The 27,030-nt window shown below is 47.3% G+C and overlaps 1 protein-coding gene across 1 annotated transcript; it reads right to left on the bottom strand.

The window, feature by feature from the left end:
- Positions 1-3,458: 3,458 nt before the first annotated feature.
- NLRP4 (NLR family pyrin domain containing 4) lies at positions 3,459-25,799 on the bottom strand. Its single transcript, XM_066265222.1, has 9 exons — positions 25,520-25,799; positions 20,259-21,840; positions 17,957-18,118; positions 17,207-17,374; positions 14,610-14,777; positions 13,084-13,254; positions 8,470-8,640; positions 6,881-7,051; positions 3,459-3,549 (listed from the first exon to the last, which is right to left on the bottom strand). The coding sequence occupies exons 1-9, from the start codon at positions 25,797-25,799 to the stop codon at positions 3,459-3,461; spliced, it is 2,964 nt and encodes a 987-aa protein (XP_066121319.1).
- Positions 25,800-27,030: the final 1,231 nt, after the last annotated feature.

The following is a 27,030-nucleotide window of genomic DNA, read 5'->3' on the forward strand; positions in this document are numbered from 1 at the left end:
TTGTGTCATGTTTCTAATTCTTGGGGGTGTCTCACAAAGATTCAATAAACCAAAAGATATAAAAAAAAATACTTGGAGGAAACCCAAAACTTCACTGTTTGTGGATTGAGAGGTGGTGACAGATGTAATTATAATCCCCTAATGATCATACTGCAATGAAAGGAGCCAAACGGACCCCCAGAACCACTCCAAACGTGCAGATGTGCCCAACTGTGGCTTTCACTTTTACCTGTGATTGACCTGAGGCTGTGTGGCAGCTGAAACACATCTTAGCCACCCGAAAACACCAAGGAGCAGGGAATCCCATCCAGGATACAGTGTGAGATCTGTGATGTCATGTATGGAGTTAGTTGTATGTGAGAAATAGTTTATTGAACTGTAATTTTCTCTCCCTTGCCCTAGCATTAAAATTCTGTCTTTTTTTTTCTTCTTTTCCAAGTGAGAGGAGGGGAGGCAGAGAGACAGACTCCCACATGCACCCCAACCAGGATCCACCTGGCAACCCCCATCTGGCGCCAATGCTCACAACCGAGCTATATTTAGCACCTGAGCTGATGTGCTTGAACCAATCGAGCCATGGCTGCAGGAGAAAAAGAGAGAGAGAGAGAGAGAGAGAAGGAGGATGGAGATGGAGTGGAGAAACAAATGGGCGCTTCTTCTGTGTGCCCTGACTGGGAATTGAACCTGGGACTTCCACAAGCTGTGCCAACGCTCTACCACTGAGCCAACCTGCTAGGGCCCCAAAAGTCTGTCTTATACTCTTGACTTAAGCAAAAGCTATCGGGGTTAGTCTTAAGAAGACAGTTTATTTTGCATTTCATAGCTTATAAAACATTTTCATGGTGGGTCCCCATTATCCTCCAAGCCCCGCTATAGGTAGAAGATACCCCTACTTTCCCGATTTAAAAACAGACCCTGAGAGATGATCTTTGTAGCAGATTAGAAACAGTAAGTCAAATAACTGGCCTTCTGGATGCAACTCTTTTGTTGTAAGAACCAACGTGCCCTACAAGAGCCAATGAGAACTTCCAGTGCTTTGGATGCCGTGAGCCTTCTACCCACCCCTGCGCCCTCATAGTAAATATAAGTGAAACCACAGTCCTTGAAATGAATATTTCATTCCCATCCTCCTTTTTGCACCTCTGTTGTTCTTTGTAGGCACAGGCTGAAACAGGGCACGGGGCAGGTATATGAACTCATTTAGAAAAATGTATGAAGGTAGAGATTTAAGAAAATCAGTCGAAGGTTTAGATCCGCCTTCATTGCCATGTTATCCGCTGCTTGATTTTAGGTTATTGCCATTAAAATGGGAGCACGTGATCTCCAATAATCTGACCAACCATAATTTTGTTAACCCCAAATCCAAGACGATCCCAAAATTTCTTCATTGCCTCTTTAAAAAAGACCATAAAAATATTCTTTTACATTTTTGTTGAATTTATTGGTATGCCATTGGTTAATACAATTATATAGGTTTTAGGGGTACAATCCTATTAATCATTTGTAGATTGTACTGTGCATTCACCTGCTGGATTCACAACTTGTCAATTACTATTTTCAGAATTTTTTGTTATTCTAGAAGTTTTGAATCTGTCATGGAGTCACTTTAATTATATCAAAGTATTTTTTTTAGGTAGAAACATTTGTTGTTCTACTTATTTATGCATTCACTGCTTGATTCTTTTTTTTTCTGAAGAGAGAAGCAGGGAGGCAGTCAGACAGACTCTTGCATGTGCCCCACCAGGATCCACCCGGTATGCCCACCAGGAGGCATTGCTCCACAGCAACTGGAGCCATTCTAACACCTGAGGCCGAGGCCATGGAGCCATCCTCTGTGCCCAGGCCAACTTTGTTCAATAGAGTGTTGGCTGCAGAAGGGGAAGAGAGAGAGAGAGAGAGAAAGAAGAGGGGGTGGGTGGAGAAACAGATGGGCACTTCTGTGTGCCCTGGCCGGGAATCGAACCCGAGAGATCCACACGCTGGGACAATGCTCTACCAGTAAGCCAAATGGCTGGGGCTCATTGCTTGATTCTTGTATGTGCCCCGACCAGCACTTGAACCTGCAACCTTGGCATATCAGGACAACACTCTGACCAACCAAGCTACCCAACCAAGGCTATCTTATAGTATTTCAAAAACATTTTTTAGGGTACTGGAAGATGATTTCAAAGCCACTTCACAGTCATGCCAATGTGACTTGGTAGGGCTTGGGAGCTCAACTATGGTGTAGCCCACCTGGAATGGGAATGCCGGACAAGAATGTACACACACCCGACTTGGGACCAACACAGCCTTTCTATGGACAGGGAAACTTGCATGGAAAGGTTTATTGGGAAGACACAGCCATCTTTAGTTCAGCTGGTGGTTTTGTCCTTTTCCTACCACTGCGTGTCCACCCATCCCAGCAGCTCTGCTTGCTGGTCTATCATATGGATTTTACATGTCTTGGGCTGATGTCTCGCGGTGCTGTCCACCTCCCTCCCTCTGGAGTTATTTTTATCGTTCTCTCGGTTGACTTGGTAACAGCATGTACTAGCTACCCTTGTTATCTCTAGGTACAGACCTTACAGAAAGACAGACTCCTGTAGAAGGAGAGATTGGCAAGGTTGTACATTGTAGCAATATATAGAATGTCAACTATTGTATATTATGCCTGACCTGTGGTGGCGCAGAGGATAACGTGTCGACTTGGAACACTGAGGTCGCCGGTTCAAAACCCTGGGCTTACCAGGTCAAGGCACATATGGGAGTTGATGCTTCCTGCTCCTCCTGTTTCCTCTCCCCTCTCTAAAATGAATAAATCTTTAAATAATAATAATATTGCAATAACTATGTATGGTGTCAGCAGGGTACTAAGCTTAAAGGGGGATCACTTTGGAAGTTCTAGAAATGTCTAACCACTATCCTAGACACCTGAAACTACTATGTCATTGAAAAATAAAAATTATTTAAGAAAACAAAATACTGCCATGAGGCAAAAATAGAGAAAAGAGCCCAAGTGGACCCCCCAATAGGACCCCAGAAAAGACAGCGACCAATGTTAGACAGCGTTTTCCATGGTCCGAGCCCACAGGGGGACAATGGACCGCAGTTCTTCCATCTCCAGGTGTTCTCTGGTAACCAGTCTCGGTTCAAGATTTTTACAACAGGTCTTGAGATAAAAACTAAACTTTATTGAGGGCTTCAAGTGTCCTGGTTAGACAGGAGGGAACATCTAGCTCGAAGATCTCTCCATGCCTTGCATAAAACCACAAAGCAAGTAAAAACCACCGATACAGCACAATGTATAAAACATATCTGGGTGGGGTCCCGGGGGAAAACCAGCTCCGTCACTTGTCATTTTCGGGCACAGAGTACGTACACGTCGGGACTCCAATACTTATCCTTTGAGGTTGCTCATGAGCAGAAAGACTGACTGGCTTGTGAGAGAGATCAGCCCGTCTGGTCCTATCTTCCCATCAATCATCTGTGATGGTCAAGAAGGGATTCCTCTCTTCCTCAGCCATCAGAAGTCTCTGCGTTTCCTCATCAAACTCAGCTATTTTAAGCCTAGAAAAATAAAAAGGGCTCTATTTAATTAATAACTTTTTTCTTCTTCTTGGTATCTCATCTTTCTCCGTTCTTTCTTCCCCAGCAAGCCTGGGAGAATATGGTGTTGCCTCCAAGGGAAAAGGCATAGGGTCAGGCACTGGTGTAGTGATGGATGTTTGTCACCTGTCTGTCACACACACACACACAGCCCTGATGGGTGGTGCCACCCATTTCTGTGGTATAAATTCTCCAACCGTGGCTGATACCAAGATGGCAACTTGATGTCACCAAACAGCATCGAGAATACAACCACTGTGGACCATAGTATGGCACTTCCTCAAAATATTTTAAAAATGGATCTAGCTTATGACCCAGCAATTCGGCTCCTGGGACTATATCCTCAAAATCCTGAAATGCTGATTAGAAAGAACACATGCACCCCTGTGTTCACTGCAGCATTATTTATAATAGCCCAGATCTGAAAACAGCACAAGTGTCCTTCAGGGGCCAGTTGGCTCAAAGGTAGAATGTCGGCCCAGCATGTGGAAGTTCCGGGTTCGATTCCTGGCCAGGGCACACAGGAGAACCACCTTCTCCACCCTTCCCCCTGTCTTTTCTCTCTGCCTCTCTCTTCCCCTCCCGCAGCCAAGGCTCCACTAGAGCAAAGTTGGCCCAGGCACTGAGGATGGCTCCATGGCCTCCATCTCAGGCACTAGAATGGCTCCGGTTGCAACGGAGCAATGCCTCAGATGGGCAGAGCATTGGCTCTTGGTGGGCATGCCAAGTAGATCCCAGTCAGGTGCATGTGGGAGTCTGTCTGTCTGCCCCCCCACTTCTAACTTCAGAAAAATACAAAAAAGAAAAAAAAAGAAAAAAGAAAGCTGTGGTACATCTACACAAATGGAATGCTACTCCTCCATAATAAAGAAGGAAATGTTACCTTGGCGATGGCACAAATGGACCTGGAGATTGTTGCACTAAGTGAAATAAGCCAGGCAGAGAAAGACAAGTACCGTATAAGCTCACTTATGTGTGGAATCGAATGAATGCAATAAAGTGATGAACAAAATGGAAACAGAGGCAGAGTCACAGGGAACAGACGGACAGCTATCAGAGGGGAAGGGTCAGCCAAAAAAATAAAATGTACATAACACATAGACACCGTCAACAGGGTGGCAACAGGCAGAGGGAAAGGGGGTGGGGTAGGTGGAGGTATGGTTTTGCAAACCACTGTCATCCCAATAAATTCAAATTAAAAAAAAAATATATATATATATATACACACACACACACACACACACACACACAAAAGACCACAGCATTGGGAAGAGCTATGCACACATAGAGCTCTCACAGCTGGGAGGAGGTGTCTCTAACACGTCACTGGACAGAGACAATGTCCTGTGTGACACAAAGCCCTGATTCCACCACAACACCAGGGCTGGGAACAGGAAGTCTGTGGAGGATTGACTGAAGTTTTTTTTTATTTTTAGGAACACAGCAGAGCAATTCTGTTTTCTGCTGGACAGACTAGCTTCCGTTCTCCGAGGGCTCAATGCCGGCCCTAGGCTAAGGGTTGGACCTGCCTACCTTGCAGTCAAATCTCCCAGCAGCGTTAGGAGACCCCCCCCCCCCCGATTTGTGATGTTGACACAGAGGCCCAAGGTCACGCAGCTGTTTAGGTTTGGTCCGACAGACAGACCCTGTCCCCCACCCACGGCGTCTGTTGCTGCTTTGAATTATACAGGAGGGCTAAAGGTCATTGGGTCTTGGTTTCCCTGTGGGTATCAATGTCTCTCTGTCTCTCTGTTGGTCTCTATTTATCTGCAACCCTCCCCAAGTACCATCATCTTACAGCTGAATGGGAAGTACCTTCCCTCACTCCACTGTCCAGGTTAACACAGACTGTGAGACGGTTCAGGGGTGGGGACAGCACACAGGAGAGGCAGACTCACATACTGGTTTTGTCATGTCATCTTATTATCTGATTGATGTTTCCGTAATTACCATGCCCAATCATTTTCCCGATTTTGCAGCCAGGAAACAGGTAAGCAGACAGGACACATGCCCTGCCAGGGGCTACAAGACTAAACATAGGAGAGTGGGAGTCCCAACCCTGACCTCCGGGACTCAGAGGGTAACAATCCCCACCACCTCTTGGGTCCACTCCAAATCCCTGCATTCTGAATCTCTACGTAAAATCGCACTGGGCACCCAGAGTTCCCGGATGTAGGTTCACAGGGGAGTGGACTTCAAAGAAGTGGACTGTTATCTTCACAAGACAGAAGAGGAGGTAACGTCCTCAGTGCTGTATTTAATTTTAACCCGGTATCTTGTATTTAATTCCCTTTTCCAAAAATGAGAGGTCTAACTACCTATGATTCCACTAATATCATGTAGGTTTTAGAAATGGAGGGGAAAGTGAGAAAAAGAGATGCTAAGGGTTCATTGCATAGTTATCTAGTAAAATCATATTTATCTGATAAAAGTATAGGTATAATCTGTATTGTAATTATAGACATAATTGTAGAGTTATAATTATATGCATGTGTAAATATACTACATAATATATATAATTTTATTATATGTATAATTATAAATGGGTTATTTGAATATAGTATATATTTATAACTATAGACTTAACTATAGAATTCTAATTATGAGCCTATAATTATAATACAAGTTATATGTATTATATATTATTTTATTAGATAATTTATTATCTTTTACAATTATCTAATTATATCTATAGTTATAATTTAAATTTATTTTATGTCTTAATAAAATATATTAAGTATAATTTGTTATAATCACTCATACTTAAATATATTAAATAATTATCATTTATGTTTATAACCACACTTATGATTATAATACAAATTATAATGCCTATGATTATAATACAATATATGCTGAGGATTATATACAAATTATATATGCTTATGATTATAATATAAATTATAATGTTATCTTTGGATTGTAATTCAAATGATAATTGTAGTACAATTTTGATGTGAATTATGATAACACGCATTAGAGCTGCTATCACTATAACCGGCACTATAATTATGTGATGATTTGTATGATAATTATATCATAACTGGCATTATCGTTGTACCAGTGCAGCCATTTATTGGCCACTCCCTGGTCAGCAGTTTCTGAGCTCTGTCAGGGGTTTGAGTCTGAAGTCTTTCCCTCCTGCGACAGCCCTGAGACTGGGAGCATCGTTTGCATTCTAAATGCAGTGAAACCCGACAGTGAGGGCTGCACACTGGCCTCGGGACTCGGGACTCAGGACGCCTTCGGGACACTCCCCGCCCCCCGCCCAGCGGCTCAGGCACTGGCTCACCCAAGTATCCGCAGCCTGCACTCGGGGTGTCTCAGGGCCTCGCAGAGGGCCACCACGCCGTCGTGGTCCAAGGTGTTCCTGCTCAGGTTGAGTGTCCTCAGAGTGGGGCTGCGGACCAGAACGGAGGCAAGATCCTCGCAGCAGGCGCCGGTCAGCTTGCATGCACCCAGCCTGCAACAGACAGACCAGTGGTGAGCAGCGGCCCGTCCCCGGGGGCCGGGGATGGTGGGATAGGGGGTGGCCCACGTGGATGGCAGGTGAGATGGCCCTCTGGCCCCTGACCTCTGCGTGTGGCATCTGATTCCTGCACTGGGGTAGAAGGTACAAGTGGCCATGCTGGTCTGTCCCTTCTGAGCCCAGGCCTGTGGCAATGGGACTTGGCAGCTCACACCCCACTCAGAGTCAAGGTCTGATTGCCATCTCTGCCTCTGGGCTGGCCTTGGCCGTGCTTTGGTGAATATGACACAGTGGGGGCAGAGTTATGTGAATTCTGAGCCGACACTGTGCATGTTTCTTGTCCTCCCAAGTCCCTAAGATCCTGATGTGTCCTTATGATAGCTCAAAGGTTGAAGCCCTAAACCCCGGCATCACTCAAAATATGGCTGCACTTGGAGATAGGGTCTTTACAGAGGCAAATAAGTTAGTTAAGATGAGGTCATTAGCATGGGCTCTAATCCGGTATGACTGGGGTCCTTATAAGATGAAGAGATTAAGATATAGATGTGTACCTGATCAGTGGTGGTGTAATGGATAGAGCATCGCCCTGGGAGTTTGAGGTCCCAGGTTCGAAACTCCAAAGTCGCTGGCTTGAGCGTGGGATCATGGACATGATCCCAAAGCTCGCTGGCTTGAAGCCCAAGGTTGGTTGCTGGCTTGAGCCCAAGTTCACTGGCATGAGCAAGGGGTCACTAGCTCAGCTGGAGCCCCCCACCCCCGTCAAGGCATGTATGATAAAGCAATCAATGAACAACTAACGAGCTGTAACTATGAATTGATGCTTTTTATCTCTCTCCCTTCTTGTCTCTTTCGCTCTCGCTCTTAAGTAAAAAAAAAAAAAAAAAAAGACATGGATGTATACAGAGGGACGCCCCTGTGAGGGCACAGAGAGGAGACGGCTGTCTATAAGCCCACGAAGAGGCCTCAGCAGGAACCAGCCCTGCCCACACCTTGACCTTGGTCTTCCAGCCTCCACAGCCATGAAATAATAAACTCTTATTGTTTAAGCCACCAGTCTGGGGTGCTTTGTCTCAGTAGCCCCCAGCAAACCAATCCAGGGACCTAGTCAACAAGGCCAGGCTAACCAGGTTGATCTGAGACATGTGGGGTTCAGTCACCTCGGCCATTCTCAGTTCATGGACAGCCAACCAATCTCCAGGTTGGACAGCAAGTCCCGCCTCCATCAACGAGCACCCGGTCCACACCTGCGGGCCGGCCGGCCACCCTCACTGCTCGTGGATATATAAGACTCTGCGTGTTGACTCTACGTGCTGTGTGCCCCAACAGGTTGTTTGTCTCTCCCACCATCTCTGTCAGTCCTCCGTTTCTGCCCACCCACCAAGACACAGCCATGGCATAGACAGGGTACCCACCCAAGGTTCTCTAAGCAGCAGCGGGGGTGCAGCAGAGCTTGGCACAGCAGCCTGACGCCATCATCTCCGATGTCGTTGTGACCAATCTGCAGACTCCTCAGCTTCAGGTTTCCAGCAAGGACGCAGGCGAGGTCCCGACAGCCCTTGGCAGTTATGAAACAGTTCAGCACGCTGCGGGGGAATAGGGGTGACATCACACCGGGTTTTGTTTTGTTTTGTTTTGGTCGGATGTCAGGGAAAGAAAGACGCCCAAACCCAACACTGTGATCACGTGTAGGGAGAGGTCATCGTCCCGGGTGTCGTTTGTGAATAGAGTTGAGAGCACAGCTGTTCACAGCGCACCTCTGGACACACATGCATGGTCTTCTGGTGGGGGGTCTCTGTGCTGTGGCTTAGGTCGCTCTGTTCAAGCCTGTGTGTATTCTACACTGCTTTTATTTCCTAAAAAATTATCTTGTCTTCCTATCTTTAGACCACGGTGTCCTATTTTATTATTTTTTTACACTAATCAACTTATTTTTCAATTACAATGGACATATAACACCATACTGGCTTCAGGTGTACAACATTGTGACTAGACAAGTTGTATTTCTATGAAGTGATCCTCCCAATAAATCTAGTCCTCTCCTGACACCATCCATAGTTGCTACAATATTATTGACTATATTCCCTGTGCTATATACATCAGTGGTCCCCAACTCCCGGGCCACAGGCCGGTACCGGTCCGTGGGCCATTTGGTACTGGTCTGCAGAGAAAGAATAAATAGCTTACATTATTTCCGTTTTATTTATATTTAAGTCTGAACAATGTTTTATTATTTATTTATTTTTATTTTAGAGCGGGGGGGGGGAGAGAGAGAGAGAGAGAGAAGGGGGAGGAACAGGAAGCATCAACTCCCATATGTGCCTTGACCAGGCAAGCCAGGGTTTTGAACCAGCAACCTCAGTGTTTCAAGGTTGACGCTTTATCCACTGCGCCACCACAGGTCATGCCAATGTTTTATTTTTTTTAAATGACCAGATTCCCTCTGTTACATCCATCTAAGATTCACTCTTGACACTTGTCTCAGTCACATGATACATTTATCTGTCCCACCCTAAAGGCCGGTCCGTGAAAATATTTTCTGACATTAAACTGGTCCGTGGCCCAAAAAAGGTTGGGAACCACTGCTCTACATTACATGCCTGTGACTATTTTGTAACAACCAACCTGTACTTTTTATCCCTTCATCTTTTGCACCCAGTCTCCAAACCTCCCACCAGCCCTCAGCCTGTTCTCTGTGTCTATACGTCTGTGGACCCTTGTTTTATTCTTTTGATTCCACATATAAGTGAAATCATGTGGTATTTGTCTTTCTCTGCCTGGTTTATTTCACTGAGCACAATACCCTCTAGGTTCATCCATGCTGTCACGAAACGTAATGTGTCATCCTTTTTATGGCTGTGTAGTACTTCATTGTGCAGATGTACCACTGCTTTTTTAACCACTCATCTACTAACGGGCACTTGGGCTGTTTCCAGACCTTGGCTATTGTAAATAATGCTGCAATGAACATAGGGGTGCATATAGTCTTTCGAATTAGTGTTTCTGGTTTGTCTCTATTTTAGGTGGTAGTAATTTTTATTTTGAACAGTTAGTTCAGTGAGATCTTTTAGCTTTATCCCTTGAATTTGTGGTGAAGGATATTCTTTTTTCATTTTACTGTATCGTCTAACTTCCATTACAATTTCCTCTCTGACTTGTGGGTAATGTATGGGAAGTCATACATTCACCTCATGACAATTAGAGTTCAATAAAGTAGGATGAGAATTTTAAAAAGAGCATGATCCAGAAAATGTATCTATCAATAATACTTTTTCCCTCAACTTCTATTTTCTCTAATTAGTGTAGCCATGTAAACTTTCTCTCTTTAAAACTTAAGTAAATTTAGCATACTATATTATATTAGTTATTATTAGTATTAGGTGTAATATATAGTGATTTAACATTTATATCTCACAAAGATTATATTATCCTATTATCAACCTCCTATTATGAAGGGTGTGCACATGTTTTTTGCAGTTGTCTAGTTTAGTATTTTTAAATATTGATATATTTTTATATATAATTTATATGTTATAAAATAGATATACCATATTTCCCCATGTATAAGATGCACTTTTACAAAAAATTTGGGGTCTAAACACAGTGGTTGTAGATGATTTAACTTGTATTTCCCACCTTTCCATGCTTGTTTTTTTTTTTTTTGCTTTATTTATTTTTTTTAATAAATTTTTATTAATGGTAATGGGATGACATTAATAAATCAGGGTACATATATTCAAAGAAAACATGTCTAGGTTATTTTGTCATTAAATTATGTTGCGTACCCCTCGCCCAAAGTCAGATTGTCCTCCGCCACCCTCTATCTAGTTCTCTGTGCCCCTCCCCCTCCCCCGAACTCTCTCCCTCCCTCCCTCCCATGTCCTCCCTCCCCCCACCCCTGGAAACCACCACACTCTTGTCCATGTCTCTTAGTCTCATTTTTATTTTCCACCAATGTATGGAATCATGTAGTTCTTGTTTTTTTCTGCTTGTTTTTGCGCTCGTTGTTGAAGACAGTGATTCGCTATCAGACACAGAGGACAAGCTAATGGAGGGGAGTTTTTTTGACAGTGATGAGGACTTGTATGAATTTTGTGATGAATACAACTTGAGTTCAATAACTTATGTAATACTTTTTTTTTCAAATTTCAGGCCCCAAAATTAAGGTGTGTCTTATACATGGGAGCATCTTATACAAATACAGTAATACATATTTTAAATATATATCTCAAGGATTTTTGGCCAATCTCAGGTGGTCTGCATTTAGTATACACAGACAATGACTGCATCAGCTTCTAGATGTTTCTACCAATCAGAACATATTATCTGCTGTTTTTAGTACCTTGCAGTTAAAGGATTGAGCCCAATAACCTAACCCACCATTATGAGATTGAGAATGCATCTGACTCTCCCCTCACCTTATTTAACACACTCTTCAAGCAAGGAATGCAAAGTTCTAAACTCTGAAATTTGTTGAGAGAGCTGGTAAAATAATTCTGCCTTTTCCCACAAGTCTCTTGATTTCTAAGGGGGAGACATTGGATGATGAAATACTATGTGAATGGGCAACTCCAAAATAGCGCTCCACCGCCTCAGGCTACCCAGATATTCTCACTTTCAACTGTGAAATGAAGTCTTTCCCTTTTCTGTTCTTTTCTTTCTTTTTTTCTTTTTATCAAGAGAGAGAAAGAGAGGAGAGAGACAGAGATAAATAGGAGGGGAGAGAAATGAGAAGCATCAACTCACAGTTGCATCACATCAGTTGTTCATTGATTGCTTCTCATATGTACCTTTGACCGGGGGGCTCCAGCTGAACCAGTGACCCCTTGCTCAAGCCAGTGACCATGGGGTTATGTCAATGATCCCACTTTCAAGCCAGTGACCCTGCACTCAAGCTAGTGAGCCTGTGCTCAAGTGAGCAACCTCAGGGCTTTGAATGTGGGTCCTCTGCATCCCAGGTCAATGCCCCATCCACTGTAGCACTGCGTGGTCAGGCTGAAATGAAGTCTTTTTATTCTCTGCTTTCCCATTACTCTCTTACAGCCTTTATTACTTCCTCAAGTGTCCCTGGTTTTACCCAAGTTCATTCTCACATATATGGTCAGGTCTCCTATCCCCAGGTTTAACCCTTCTGCCTGAAACTTCAGCTCTCCTCTTCTGACGAAACTTAGAGAAACTTGCAGAACACACATGGCAAAAGACATCTAATCCTAGAACTGTTCCTCAGCCCTTATATGTACCCAAATAAAGACTATTTACCTCACCATCAGATGTATGACACGGAGTCAAAGTACAGGCGTGCTCACCTGTGGCATCTCTTCAAGAATCTGAGTCAAGTAATTTTTTAAAATATTTTTCTGGGCCTGACCTGTGGTGGCGCAGTGGATAAAGCGTCGACCTGGAATACTGAGGTCGCCAGTTCAAAACCCTGGGCTTGATGGGAGTTGATGCTTCCTGCTCCTCCCCCTGTTCTCTCTCTATCTCCCCCCCCCCTCTCCCCTCTCTCTCTAATAAAAGTGAATAAACAAAATCTAAAAAAGTAAATAAATAAAAATTTTAAAAAATTATTTTTCTGAAGTCATAAGCGGGGAGGCAGAGAGACAGACTCCCGCATGCACCCGACCGGGATCCACCCAGCATGCCCACCAGGGGCGATGCTCTGCCCATCTGTGGCATTGCTCCATTGCAACCAGAGCCATTCCAGCACCTGAGGTGAAGGCCATGGAGCCATCCTCAGCGCCCGAGCCTTGGCTGCAGAAGAGGAAGAGAGAGACAGCGAGGAAGGAGAGGGGGAAGGGTAGAGAAGCAGATGGGCGCTTCTCCTGTGTGCCCTAGCCGGGAATCGAACCCGGGACTTCCACATGCCAGACTGATGCTCTACTGCTGAGCCAACAGCCAGGGCAGTAATTTTTAACCTTCACCTTCTCAGTCACAGACCCTACCACTTCCTCAGCTCCAGAGGCCTCCTCTGCAACCCAAGTCCCCAGAAAGAAAGCTCGGTCTTCCAAGTCAACCTCAGAGATGCTTACCATAGTGACATCAGCTGGCAGCTTGGCTGTCTCAAGGCCTGGCAGAGGAGGGACAAGTCTTCATATTTCAGGACGTTTGTGTTGACATCTAAGTGGATCAGGCTCTTGCTACACAGAAGAACTTCATAAAGGTTTTGCCAGCAACGCTCACGGAGGTAGCAGCAACCCAACCTGTGGGGACACACGTATGGGAGAAAAAGAGGCAGCTGGGAATGACATGTCCGAGAGCTCTGTTGGAGTCCCTATGACGAAGAGTATTTCTATCAACTCCTATATACGAGATCATCAAGGGAGGCCATGAATTTCTGCCATATCTGAAAATACCTCCCTTTTTTCCTTCTTACTTACATGAGAGAGAGAGAGAGAGAGAGAGAGAGAGAGATTAGGACACAAAACTGAGTAATGGAGAAGGAAGAACATGGAGAAACTAGTTCTCAAGGTCAACCTGGAAAATGTTGGTTTTGATTCAACATCCCATTCTGTCCTTAGCCAAGACACTGCTCATGAACTTATTCAATACTGCCATTTGTTTTTTGTCATTTCTTTTTTTTTTTTTTTTTTTTTTTTGTATTTTTCTGAAGCTGGAAACGGGGAGAGACAGTCAGACAGACTCCCGCATGCGCCCAACCGGGATCCACCCGGCACACCCACCAGGAGGTGACACTCTGCCCCTCTGGGGCATCGCTCTGTCACGACCAGAGCCACTCTAGCGCCTGGGGCAGAGGCCAAGGAGCCATCCCCAGCGCCCGGGCCATCTTTGCTCCAATGGAGCCTCGGCTGCAGGAGGGGAAGAGAGAGACAGAGAGGAAGGAGAGGGGGAGGGGTGGAGAAGCAGATGGGCGCCTCTCCTGTGTGCCCTGGCCAGGAATTGAACCCGGGACTTCTGCACGCCAGGCCGACGCTCTACCACTGAGCCAACCAGCCAGGGCCGAGTCATTTCTTTATTTTATTACAGTCAATATGCTATATTATATTAGTTTCGGGTACACAGCATAGTGATTAGACATTAATATTGCTTATGAGATGATACCCCCATAAATCTAGTCCCCACCTGACACCGTACACTGTCATTACAGTATTACTGACTGTATTCCCTACGCTGTGTTTTACGTCCCTGTGACTATTGTGTAACTACCAATTTGAGCTTCTTAGTCCCTTCACTTTTTTTCACCCAGCCCCCCTCCCATCGGGCAGCCTTTAGTCTGTTCTCTGTGTCTGTGAGTCTGTTTCTAGTCTGGTTGTTTCATTATTTTTCTCTTCAGATCCCACGCGTAAGTGAAATTGTATGGTGTCTGTCTCTCTCCACGTGACTCCTCTCACTGAGTGTAGTATTATAGCAGTCCCTGGCTTTGAAAGGAACACACATTTACTTTAAGAACATTGAAAGGCACAGCAGAGCGGAAAGCAGCATTGGCAAGCTAGGGCGCCTCCATCAACGGATAGGTTTTTTTTAGTCTATGGGCCAGGGTTCAACCTAGCGGCCACCCTAGTTCTCCATCATGAGACTCTTCCCAACAGCCACTTACACCAACGCCTCCAGGGTACAGGCTGGGTGGCACAGGGCTTCACACAGCAGGGACAGCCCGTGATCCAAGTAGTTGTAGGACACGTTAAGAAGCCGCAGCTTTGAGCTCCTCACTAGGACCCCTTTGAAGGCTTCACAGTCATCAGCCAAGAGGCCACAGTTGGCCAGCCTGCAGAAAAGAGAAAATGTCACATCCCTCTTGCTAATCCTGTTAAACGCAAGGAGACTATGTCTTCTTTGTCCGAGAACCTCACTGTTTCCTGTCACGCGCTTCCTAGACTGGAGTCACACACACACTGGGTTACCGTCTGTCTGCGGCATGAATGTCCCCAGGAAAAAGCTCAGAATACAACATGGGACCCGCAAGGGCTCCTGCCTGTTCCTAAGTCACGTGTTTGCCACACCAGCCGTTTGCCACTGCCTGACCTGCATCAAATGTCATTATTCACAGATTCATTTGCATTTGCCACTCCCCAGACTCTCCCTCCTGACTCCTCAGCCCCACTTACGGTATTTATTCTTGGTCACCCTGACTTGTCATGAATGGGACACATGTGTTACCAGTGTTAAGGTGGAAAAACAGGTGGCATCCCTCAACCCCATCACTATCCTCACCACCTTTGAACTTTATAGAAATAAAATCATATGATATATTTATTCTCTCTCTCTTTTTTTTTTTAGTGAGAGAAAGGGATAGAGAGAGAAACAAATAGGGACAGACAGGAAAGAGAGAGATGAGAAGCATCAATTCTTCATGTGGCACTTTAGTTGTTCATTGATTGCTTTCTCATATGTGTCTTGACTGGGGGGCTACAGCAGAGCAAGTGATCCCTTGCTCAAGCCAGCAACTTTGGGCTTCAAGCCAGCGACCCTTGGGCTCAAGCTAGTGACCTTGGGGTTATATCTATGATCCCATGCTCAAGCCCAAACCAGTGACTCCATGCTCAAACTGGTGAGCCTGAGCTCAAGCTGGAAACCTCGGGGTTTCAGACCTGCGTCCTCTGCATCCCAGTCTGATGCTCTATTCACTGTACCACCACCTGGTCAGGCGACATATTTACCTTTAAGTTTGTCTCATTGCCATCAATGAGGACTGTGAGATTCACCCAAATTGTTGCAATAATTGTAGATCATTCATTCTCAGGCAGGGAGTCTACCACCACAGGCTTCTTATCTAACATACTGTTTGGTAGGTATTTCCAGCTTTCAGGGGTTACGAACACATGTTGTGAATGTTTTAGGACCTATCTTTCAGCAAATTCTTTTCTTTTTACTGAAGTGTAGAACTTCATTCTCAAAATACAGAAAGAGTTTTGGTTAAACATACTGTCTCAGCAGTTTTGCACTAAGCTTCCATTTTATTCCAAATGGTTGATTTGATGATGAACCCCCAATCGAGGGGCTATGCTGTGTGCTTTTGTATAATTAGAAGACAGACGATCTGAACACCGACAATACTCGTCTCAGCCACTGGTTTTGTGCAACCGTTCTGGGCAGCACCCAGATACTACTACATACTGACTTTTTTTAAAACTTTTATGGCTTGACCAGGTGGTGGCGCAGTGGATAGAGCATCAGACTGGGACGCCGAGGACCCAGGTTCAAAACCCCGAGGTTGCCAGCTTGAGCGTGGGCTCACCAGCTTGAGCACAGGGTCACAGGCTTGAGCAAGGAAAAACAGAAATAACCTTGTGGTCTGAGCTCAATAACCTGGCCTGAGCCCAAGGTTGCTGGCTTGAGCAAGGAGTCACTCATTGTGCTGTAGCCCCCCAGTCAAAGCACATATGAGAAAGCAATCAATGAACAACTAAGGAGCTGCAATGAAGAGTTGATGCTTCTCATCTCTCTCCCTTCCTGCCTGTCTGTCCCTTTCTCTATCTGTCACAAAAAAAAACTTTATGCAATTTGCACATCTAATAACCCACAATATACTTTAGCATTAGTCATTCTTTCTTTCAGCCAGCTTATGCATGCAGCTCTGTCTTATGTACACCTCAAAGTGGAATTTCTAGGTTATACAGAACACCAGAATGTAGTCACACCACATGTAGGCAAGTTGTTTCCCAAAGTGGTGTTACCACTGTAGAAACTTTAACTCCCCTAACTTTTTCTTTTTTTTCTTCTTTTCCAAGTGAGAGGAGGGGAAATAGAGAGACAGACTCCCGCATGCGCCCCAAACAGGTTCCACCTGGCAACCCCAATCTGGGACCAATGCTCTGCCCATCCGGGGCTATGCTTACAACTGAGCTATTTTTAGCAACTGAGGTGAAGACTTCCACAGAGCCACCCTCAGCAACCAGGGCCAATGTGCTCAAACCAATTGAGCCATGGCTGTGGGAGGAGAAGAGTGAGAAAGTAAGAAAGGGGAGGGGAAGGGCAGAGAAACAGATGGTCACTTCTCCTGTGTGCCTTGATCAGGAATAAAACCTGGGACAACTACATACCAGGCCAACTTTAACTCCCGTATTCAATTCTCAAGTTCCCAGGAGGTTAAGTTTATATACAAAGAATAGAAAAGGCGGTGAAAGTAGACAGGTAGAAACACATGTAGTCCCCTCTGCAATGCCATAGGTGCACCCAGTGAGCTCGCAGACTTACAGGAGCTTTTCTATGCCGCACGCTGGGTTCTTCAAGGCATTACAGAGCGATGCAACATCATCACGGGAGAGGCCGGTGCCGCTGAGGTCCAGGTGTTGCAGGTCTGGGCTGTGCATGAGCGCCTCAAAGAAAAGCCAGCTCTCACCAGAGAAGGAAACGTTTTTTATCCTGCAGAAATGACAAAAATTCGGAGGTTGGTTTTACTCAACAAAACCTGAGGAGGTGGCCTGAGCCCGTCTTCTTTGACTTTCTCATGACCCATGATACCATCCAGTGTTCCAAACTCCCAAATCTAAGTAAATTAACACAAAGTTGTTGTTGTTGTTGTTTTTTCTCACACAACGGTTCAATAAAGGCGTCACCACCTGTTTGGGGCAGCTCTGCCATCGGTCAGCTACAAGTTCAGGACCCAGCTTTGCTCTTTATTAGCTTTGTGACCATGAGAAGCTCACTGTCACATTGTGCGTCCGGGCAGGGGCGACGTAACAAGGGATGCAGGCATGCGGAAACTCTGCTGTACGTTGCAACACTCTACACATTGTCTAAACACTCTACACATTGTCTAAACACTCTACACATTGTCAAAATGCTCTACACATTCTCGCGACTCTCCACACATTGTCATAATGCTCTGAGCATTGTCACAACACTCTACACATTGTCGCGACACTCTGCTCGTTGCCTGACAGCTGGAGGTGAGGCTCACTCCTCCCCCACACACACTCACGTCCGGGCGGACCCCCCACTTACTGAAGCTTTTGCAGGCGGCACCTGGGATGCTTCAGTTGCCTACTCAGAGTCCTGAAGGCCGGCCCGTTGAGGTTACTGTCCTCCACTTGAAGTTCTCTGAGGTTCTCGTTGGTGGTGAGCACAGAACAGACCTGGTGCCAACAGACTAAATAGTAACTTGACCTGTGAGGAAGGAGAAAGGAAATGATTTCTCATGGGTAAAATGGTCAGCCTAAGCCATCCAGAACATACAAGCGCAATGAGTTACCTTCTTGAACGCAGGACATCTGACTCCAATCAGACCCACCCTTAGGTAAATTTATTCTGTATTCATGATTCTCCTTTTTTTTTTTTGTAGTGAGAGGAGGAGAGATAGTGAGACAGACTCCTGCATGCGTCCTAACTGAGATCCACCCAGCAACCCCGTCTGAGACATATGCTCTGCCCATCTGGGGCCATGCTCACAACTGAGCTATTTTTAGCGACTGAGGTGGAGGCTCTACAGAGCCATCCTCAGTGTCTGGGGCCCACACACTCGAATCAATCGAGCCATGGTGGTGGAAAAGGAAGAGAGAGATAGAGAGAAAGGAGAGGGGGAGGGGTGGAGAAGCACATGGTCACCTCTCCTGTGTGCCCTGGCCGGGAATTGAACCTGGGACTTCCACACTCTGGGCTGACACTCTACTGCTCAGCCAATCAGCCAGGGCCTATATTCATGATTCTCAATCAGAGGCAATGTTGTCCCCTCACCTAAGGGATGTTGGGCAATGTCTGGGGACATTTTTGGTTGCTACCACTTGGGGAGGGGTACTTCTGGCATATAGTGGATAGAAACCAGTGACACAGAATTATCCATCCCCAGATGTCAACAGTGCCAGGTTGAGAAAACTCGCCTTATGTGTGGGCAATTTTGTAGGGAAAGCTGAGGCAGTAAAGTGTCGCTGTTAGGTCGGCGTTGAGCAAGACACCTAGGCTTATAGTGGACCGACACCACATTTGCACTTGGTCAACCTACAAGAGCTCTTTGCCTCGGTTTCCTCACTTGTAACATGACAAAAATCTCATATAATATTTTTGTATTAAAGTGAGTTAAAATTCAATGATTTTTTTTAGAATATTTTTTAATTTTGTGACAGAGAGACAGAGACAGAGAAAGGGACAGATAGGGACAGACAGACAGGAAGGGAGAGATGAGACGCATCGATTCTTTGTTGCGGCACCTTAGTTGTTCATTGATTGCTTTCTCATATGTGCCTTGACGGGGGCATGGGGTTACAGCAGAGCGAGTGACCCCTTGCTCAAGCCAGTGACCTTGGGCTCAAGCCAGCAACCATGGGGTCATGTCTATAATCCTACGTTCAAGGCAGTGACCCCACACTCAAGTGAGTGAGCCCGCATTCAAGCTGGATGAGCTCATGCTCAAACTGGCGACCTCAGGGCTTTGAACCTGAGTCCTTTGCATGCCAGTCTGATGCTCTATCCACTGTGCCACCACCTAAGTCAGACTCAGAATACTTTTTAAAGGTAATTTTTAGGTGGGAAGTCAAGAAAGTCTATGTGCGGTCCCACAGATACAATACAACTATTACTTTATGTGCCTATTGGCAAATAACCGAGAATGAGTAGAAAACACACATCACATGGATTCTCATAGTCAGTTTTCCTAACACTTCACAATGGGGTACCTTCACATTACCAGCCTTTTTTACAAGGAGGCAACTTCAATGGAGAAAGGAGACCCCCATGGACAAAGTCACCCAGCTCATAAGGGGTCCAGCCAGGACGTGAGCAGACGTCTGTTTGACAGAAAGGATGAGATTCCCAGCCCTGATCCTCTATTAAAAACAAACAAAGGGGCCCTGGCCGGTTGGCTCAGCGGTAGAGCGTCGGCCTGGCGTGCGGGGGACCCGGGTTCGATTCCCGGCCAGGGCACATAGGAGAAGCGCCCATTTGCTTCCCCACCCCCCCCTCCTTCCTCTCTGTCTCTCTCTTCCCCTCCCGCAGCCAAGGCTCCATTGGAGCAAAGATGGCCCGGGCGCTGGGGATGGCTCCTTGGCCTCTGCCCCAGGCGCTAGAGTGGCTCTGGTCGCAAAAGAGTGACGCCCCGGAGGGGCAGAGCATCGCCCCCTGGTGGGCAGAGCTCGCCCCTGGTGGGCGTGCCGGGTGGATCCCAGTCGGGCGCATGCGGGAGTCTGTCTGACTGTCTCTCCCCGTTTCCAGCTTCAGAAAAATACAAAAAACAAACAAACAAACAAAGGACTCCACTCGGGAAGACCCACTTAGAAAGATGGACGATAGGAAGAAAGTTGGGGAAAGGACTCACATGGAGGTGTCTGCCTCCCCTTCCACAAAGACATTTTGGATAGAAAGGCTCAGTTTCCTCAGGGAAGAACAGTGCTTCAAGCAGTAGGCAGACACCACCAGGTCCGACCTGTCCATGATGGAAAAGCGCACATCCCCGAAAAGGTCCATGGCCCAGTGCAGGAAGCCCGCATTCTCCATCTCGAAGAGGCAGTAACACAGGGCCAGGAAGTCCACCTCCCTCTGCCGGGGCGCGCTCTCGTTTATGTTCTCTAAGTGCCACCGCAGGGCCCTCTCCACGTCCTCCCCGTGCAGGGGGGCCCCGAAGAACGCCTGCAGCTTCTCCTGCTCCCGTCCGTGCAGCAGCCCGCAGAGGAAACAGCCCAGGTAGATCCACTGGACCTTGGTTCTCTGCAAATAGGTGGACAGCAGCGCCTCGGCAGACCCCACAGCTGGGTGGGGGTGGTCGGCATGGCTGCTCACGAGGTAGAACGTGGCAGCACAGAACTCCTGGACGCATGCATGGACAAAGGCATAGGAGCCCTCGGAGTCCCCACACTCCCGGAGGGCCTTGCCGTCCAGCAGGGCGGGCACATCCGCGCCCACCAGCCCATTCCTCTGGAGGTCCTCCATGCTGAAGATGAACGTGTCGTTCCACATGCCTTCGGCGGCCAGGGAGCACAGACCTTTCAGCCGGCCCCGGCCCTGGCCTTGCTCGTCCGGAGCCCAGGCCCCTGCCTTGGGCGTGAAGAGGTTCAGGAGGAAAGAGGCATAGAGGGAGGTGGTCCGTCGGCAGGTGGGGGCTAGGTCCCTCCCTCTCTCCAGCTCCTGCTTCAGGCAGGTGCACACCACCCAGCAGAGGACGGGGATCCGGCACATGGTGAAGAGCTGCTCGTTGTCCCTGACCAGGCTGAAGGCCTCCACGACATGGCTCCTCTCCCGGAAGATGCAGCAGAAGTACAGCTTCCTCTCAGCGTCGCTGAACCCGGCCAGTGTCCTGACCTCGGGGCCGCCCAGCCGGTCCTCCACGCCCTGCGGGTAGACGGGCACGGTGGCCAGCAGCAGGCAGGACTCCGGCACCAGCCTCCTCCTGAGCAGGCTGCTCAGGACCGCCCGGACTGGCCGCTGCTCCATCCAGTCGCGGCACAGGTCTGACTCGGGCCCATCCAGGTCGTCTGTCAGCTCCTCCAAGCCATCAAGGATGAACAGGAGTCTCTCCGGCTGGGACGCCATCTCGGCCACCGGGGTGAGGGTGTCGGACCAACCCCGGCAGGCCAGCGCCGCCAAGCTGGCGGGTGGCAGCCGTGTGGCCTCCCGGCAGGAGAAGTAGAAGACATAGGAGAACCTGTCCTGGTAGAGCATGCCCTCAGCCCAGGCCAGCATCAGCTTCACCAGCAGCGTGGTCTTCCCGATGCCTGAGATGCCACGGAGGACCACCATCCGGTTCCCGGCCTCCCCCTGGGGAGCAAAGAAGAATTCCAGGTAGCCGCGCTCCTTCGGGGTGAGGTCCTTCTCAAAGTACTCGTACATCCGGGTGACGGGGTCCCTGAACCACATCCTGCTGAACCGCTCCTTGACATGGGCGCGGTACGTCTTCATGTGTCCTGAGCCAGGGAGCACAGAGGAGACAAACAAACAAACAAAAAAACACGATGTGTTGGAGTTAACGTACTCATTAGCTTTCCCCCCACCATGTCTCCCTTCAACCTGTCTTCTCGGCATCTGCACGTGGTGGCACCCCCCCCAACCAAGCTGTTCAACAGCCTGTTCCGTAAATAAAGTTTCACTGGGACCCAACCGTGCTCTTTTGCTTACACGGTGTCTAGGGCTGCTTTGCCACTACAAGGGCCCACAATGTCTAAACAATAAACTCCTCGGCCCCTATAGTGTGCTGGAGCCAGCGCCAGACAGACAGACACACACACACACACACACACACACACACACTGCTGTTCATTGTTGCCATTATACAGCAAACACTAGAGAATCACTTCTCACCATTGATAGAAGGCCAGTTAAATTAGTTATGGATTGTTACACAAACAGTGAACGTATGCAATAATTTTCTTTTTTTAGAGAGAGAGAGATGGACAGACAGGGACAGACAGGAAGGGACAGAGATGAGAAGCATGAATTCTTTGTTGTGGTCCCTTAGTTGTTGTTCATTGATTGCTTTTGCATATGTGCCTTGACTGGGGGCTCTGGCAGAGCCACTGACCTTTTAGTCAAGCCAGTGATCTTGGGCTTCAAGCCAGTGACCTTCAGGCTCAAGCCAATGACCATTAGATCATGTCTATGATCCCACGCTCAAGCTGGTGACCTCAGGATTTTGAACCTGGATCCTCAGCATCCCAGACCAATGCTCTATCCACTGTGCTACCGCCTGGTTAGGTAGAATCATTTTTATATGGAAAAAATAATAAGACAGCGACTCTATTGTATACCTATGTATGCCCATAAGGAATTTAGACACAGATAGTGTTTTTCTGGGGATGGAATTTATCTGAATGACCTGACACAGGGAAATTAGATCTAGTAGATATGACCGAGTGCCCCTCAATAAATAATTGGATAAAAAAGTTGTGGAACAGGCTCTGGTCGGGTAGCTCAGTTGGCTAAGCATTGTCCCAATATGCCAAGGTTGCAGGTTCAATCCCTGATTGGAGCATACAAAAGAATCAACCAATAAATGCATAAATAAATAAATGAAACAACAAATCAATATATCTCTCTCTCTTTCTCTTTCTCTCCAAAATCAATCAATAAAAAATTAAAACAAAAAAAGCTGTAGAACATAGATACAATGGAATATTACTCAGCCATTACAAAGAATAAAATGGGCTCTGGCCTGGTGTGTCAATGAATACGTCCCAGTGTGCCAAGGCTATGGGTTTGATCCCTGGTCAGGGCACATAAGAGAAGCAATAGATGAGTACACACTAGATGGAACAACTAAGTGGAACAGCGAGTTGATGCTTCTCTCTCTCTCCCTCTCCCTCTCTCTCTCTCTCTCTCTCAAAATCAATGGAAAAAATATTTTGAAAAGAATGAAATATTATTTGTGGCAACATGGATGGACCTACAGTATTCTGCTCAGTGAAGTAAGCCAGAGAAAGATGAATACCCTATGATGTCACATATATGTAGACTCTAATTAAAACAAATAAAAAAAAAAACAAATGAGCAAACAAAACAAAAGCAGATTCGCCTCACTAGGCAATGGCATAGTGGATAGAGCATGAGACTGAGAGGTGGAGGACTCAGGTTCAAAACCCCAAGGTCGGCTTGAGCACGGGCCACCAGCTTGAGCATGGGATCGCTGGCTTGAGCGCGGGATCATAGACATGATTGCTGGCTTAAGCCCAAAGGTCACTGGCTTGAGCAAGGGGTCACTCGCTCTGCTGTAGCCCCCCAGTCAAGGCACATATGAGAAAACAATCAATGAACAACTAAGCAGCCGCAACAAAGAATTGATGCTTCTCATCTCTTTCCCTTCCTATATGTCTGTCTGCCTGTCTCTTTGTCTCTGTCAAAAAAAAAAAACCCAAAAATAAAACAGACTCATAGAGACAGAACAAGTGAATGATTCCAGAGGGGCGAGGGATGGGAGAGAAAGCTGAAGCCAAATGTCATCAAGTGATAATCACGTGATAACTTTGCACGGTGAAAGACGGCTACCGAGAGGGGACCCCTCAGAAAGGTCTATGAATGCGAGTCTCTGTGGTACATCTCACAATCATATAACATTGTATGCAACTATCCCTAACTAAAAAAGTCAACATGATGTCCTGACTGTAGTTCCGGTACAATGGTATGTATCCCGGTATTGACCTGCTCTGACAGGGCTACCGTGAGGACCCACAGGGCTGCCAAGAACCCACACTGTATGTGAACTGTGATGTGTAAAAATGTGGGGGCTGTCATGGCAACTCAGTGAGCATGACCACCATTGCTACTGGGGCCATCATCTCGTAAAATAGTCAATGACTCTTTTTTTAAATTACTTATTTATTTATTTATTTTTGTCACAGAGTCAGAGAGAGAGATGAGAAGCATCAATTCTTCGTTGCGGCACCTTAGTTGTTCATTGATTGCTTTCTCATATGTACCTTGACCAGGGGGCTACCGCTAACTGAGTGACCCCTTACTCAAGCCAGCAACCTTGGGCTCAAGCCGGTGAGCCTTGTTCAAACCAGATCAGCCCGCGCTCCAGGTGGCGACCATGGGGTTTTGAACCTGGGTCCTCCATGTCCCAGTCTGACGCTCTATCCACTGTGCCACTGCCTGGTCAGGCTGGCCAATGACTCTTGATAGAGTTGTGAACAAAAGACAGTCTTCCCTCAAAAAATATATTTATATATATATTGACCCTTAAAACCATACTACTGATGTTATAGCTTCTCTGACGTAAACATTTGTTTGTTAAATATTCAATGTGTACAGATGTCACAATGACTTAGAAACCTTGCTAAACACAGTGGCATTCTGCGGCCGCTCTGAAGCAAGACACAACAACCCTGGTTAACCTCTGTGCAGTGCGCCGTCTACAAAAGCCATTCACTGTGATCTCTGTTGGACCCCTCGAGTCCACAGTTCCCATGACACCATGTCACTCGAGAGTTTGTGGCTCGGGTGCAAGGAGACACTGTCGGCAACCCAGACATGCAATCCAGATGAAGACCTGGCACCCACTCCCGTTCACACCTAGAACCTTTGGAGGAAAGCCAAAGCACCGAGTGACTTTCTGTTTCCATCCTGAGGAAGCGAAGGTCAAGAGCAAGCATACGTGACTGAAGGCAGTCGCGCATCCAGGGAAGGCCCAAGGACACAATGTTTGGCCCTGCTGGAGCTTTCTGCAGGTCAGGAATCGGACCGCAGATGGTGTGGTGTTATGTCTCAAAAGGGCAAGAGAAATCTAACCAGTTTTGCAAAACTAAATAATAAAATTGTACCCTGTATTCTGCTTGTTAGTTTCTCAGGCATGATGTCGTGTTTCTGCTTAGTAAATTGGATAACTAATCTCTCCAAGGCACCTCAATCCTGGAGAGATTGGGGTCCTCCACTTGCAGTATTGCTGCTGCGTCATTCCTTTGTGGATCCTCTTCATGAAACCCTGAACAACAACAACATAGAACCACTGTCTTCTCTCTACAAGGGTAACCCTGTCCCCAGTGGTCCATTCTGACCCTGCTGTGGAAACACGGAGATGGTCAACAGTGACCATTATCCTCAGGATAAGAAGCCTGGTCCCTGCCCCCGGCCTCTGTCCCCTGTCCCCCTCACCGGTAATCTCCATCTTGGCCTTCTCGCACAGATCTTTCCGGCCGATCTTCTGGAAGAGGATGAAGGTCACATCCCAGGCTTGTTTCTCCTCGTAGCGTTGGACCAAGAGCCCGGCAAGGTCCTCGCGGGACGCCTTCTTCACCTCTGCCCAGGGGATCGGCTGCAGTCCGAGGTGCAGGGGTTCCTCCTTCAGCAGCAACTTAAATTTCCGGAACTCGTCTTTGCGGAGCTCCCTGAGGTACCACAGGAGGCCGAACTCGGAAAAGAAGGACGCCGCCATCCTTGACCAGTGACCGGGGGGTGGGGGTGGGGGTGGTACAGTCTTCGGGGAGAACCACCAGGAACAAGGAATGAACAAAAACCTGTGTAAAAATTCAGAGCAGTTTTGAATTATTTTGAAGTCACTAAGTTCTTGTGTGGGAAGTGTCTTGCTAGTTTTTTGGGGGGCGGGAAGTTCTGGAGACTAGAACTTGACTCTGAGCACCTTCCCGTGGAAATGGTCATGGGAACAAGGACATCAGGTAGATAAATTCAGGATGAAGAAGACACAATCCACCCCTCCCCCCACCTAAGAATTACTTCGAACCCCAACTCGGATGGCGCCAGGTAGAGACACACAAGAAAAAGTATCCGATGTGACACGTGGCACAGAAATACAATGGAACACTCCTCAGCTATCAGAAAAGATTCAGTCCTGCCTGATCAGGCAGTGGCACAGTGGATAAAGCGTCGGATTGGGACGTGGAGGACCCAGGTTCGAGACCCTAAGGTCGCCAGCTTGAGCATGGGCTCATCTGGTTTGAGCAAGGCTCACCAGCTTAAGCCCAAGGTTGCTGGCTTGAGCCCAAGGCCACTGGCTTGAGCAAGGGGTCACTCAGTCTGCTGTAGCCCTGGGTCAAGGCACATATAAAAAAGCAACTGGCCCTGGCCGGTTGGCTCAGCGGTAGAGCGTCGGCCTAGCGTGCGGAGGACCCGGGTTCGATTCCCGGCCAGGGCACATAGGAGAAGCGCCCATTTGCTTCTCCACCCCTCCGCCGCGCCTTCCTCTCTGTCTCTCTCTTCCCCTCCCGCAGCCAAGGCTCCATTGGAGCAAAGATGGCCCGGGCGCTGGGGATGGCTCTGTGGCCTCTGCCCCAGGCGCTAGAGTGGCTCTGGTCGCAACATGGCGACACCCAGGAGGGTCGCAACATGGCGACGCCCAGGATGGGCAGAGCATCGCCCCCTGGTGGGCAGAGCGTCGCCCCCTGGTGGGCGTGCCGGGTGGATCCCGGTCGGGCGCATGCGGGAGTCTGTCTGACTGTCTCTCCCTGTTTCTAGCTTCAGAAAAATGCAAAAAAAAAAAAAAAAAAAAAAAAAAAAAAAAAAAAAAAAAAGATAAAAAAAAAAAAAAGCAACTGATGAGCAACTAAGGTACCGCAACGAAGAATTGATGCTTCTCATCTCTCTCTTCCTGTCTGTCCGTCCCTATCTGTCCCTCTCTCTGTCTCCATCACACACACACAAACACACAG

This window comes from Saccopteryx bilineata, chromosome 3 (genome assembly GCF_036850765.1).
Source record: "Saccopteryx bilineata isolate mSacBil1 chromosome 3, mSacBil1_pri_phased_curated, whole genome shotgun sequence".
NCBI classification, from domain to species: domain Eukaryota; kingdom Metazoa; phylum Chordata; class Mammalia; order Chiroptera; family Emballonuridae; genus Saccopteryx; species Saccopteryx bilineata.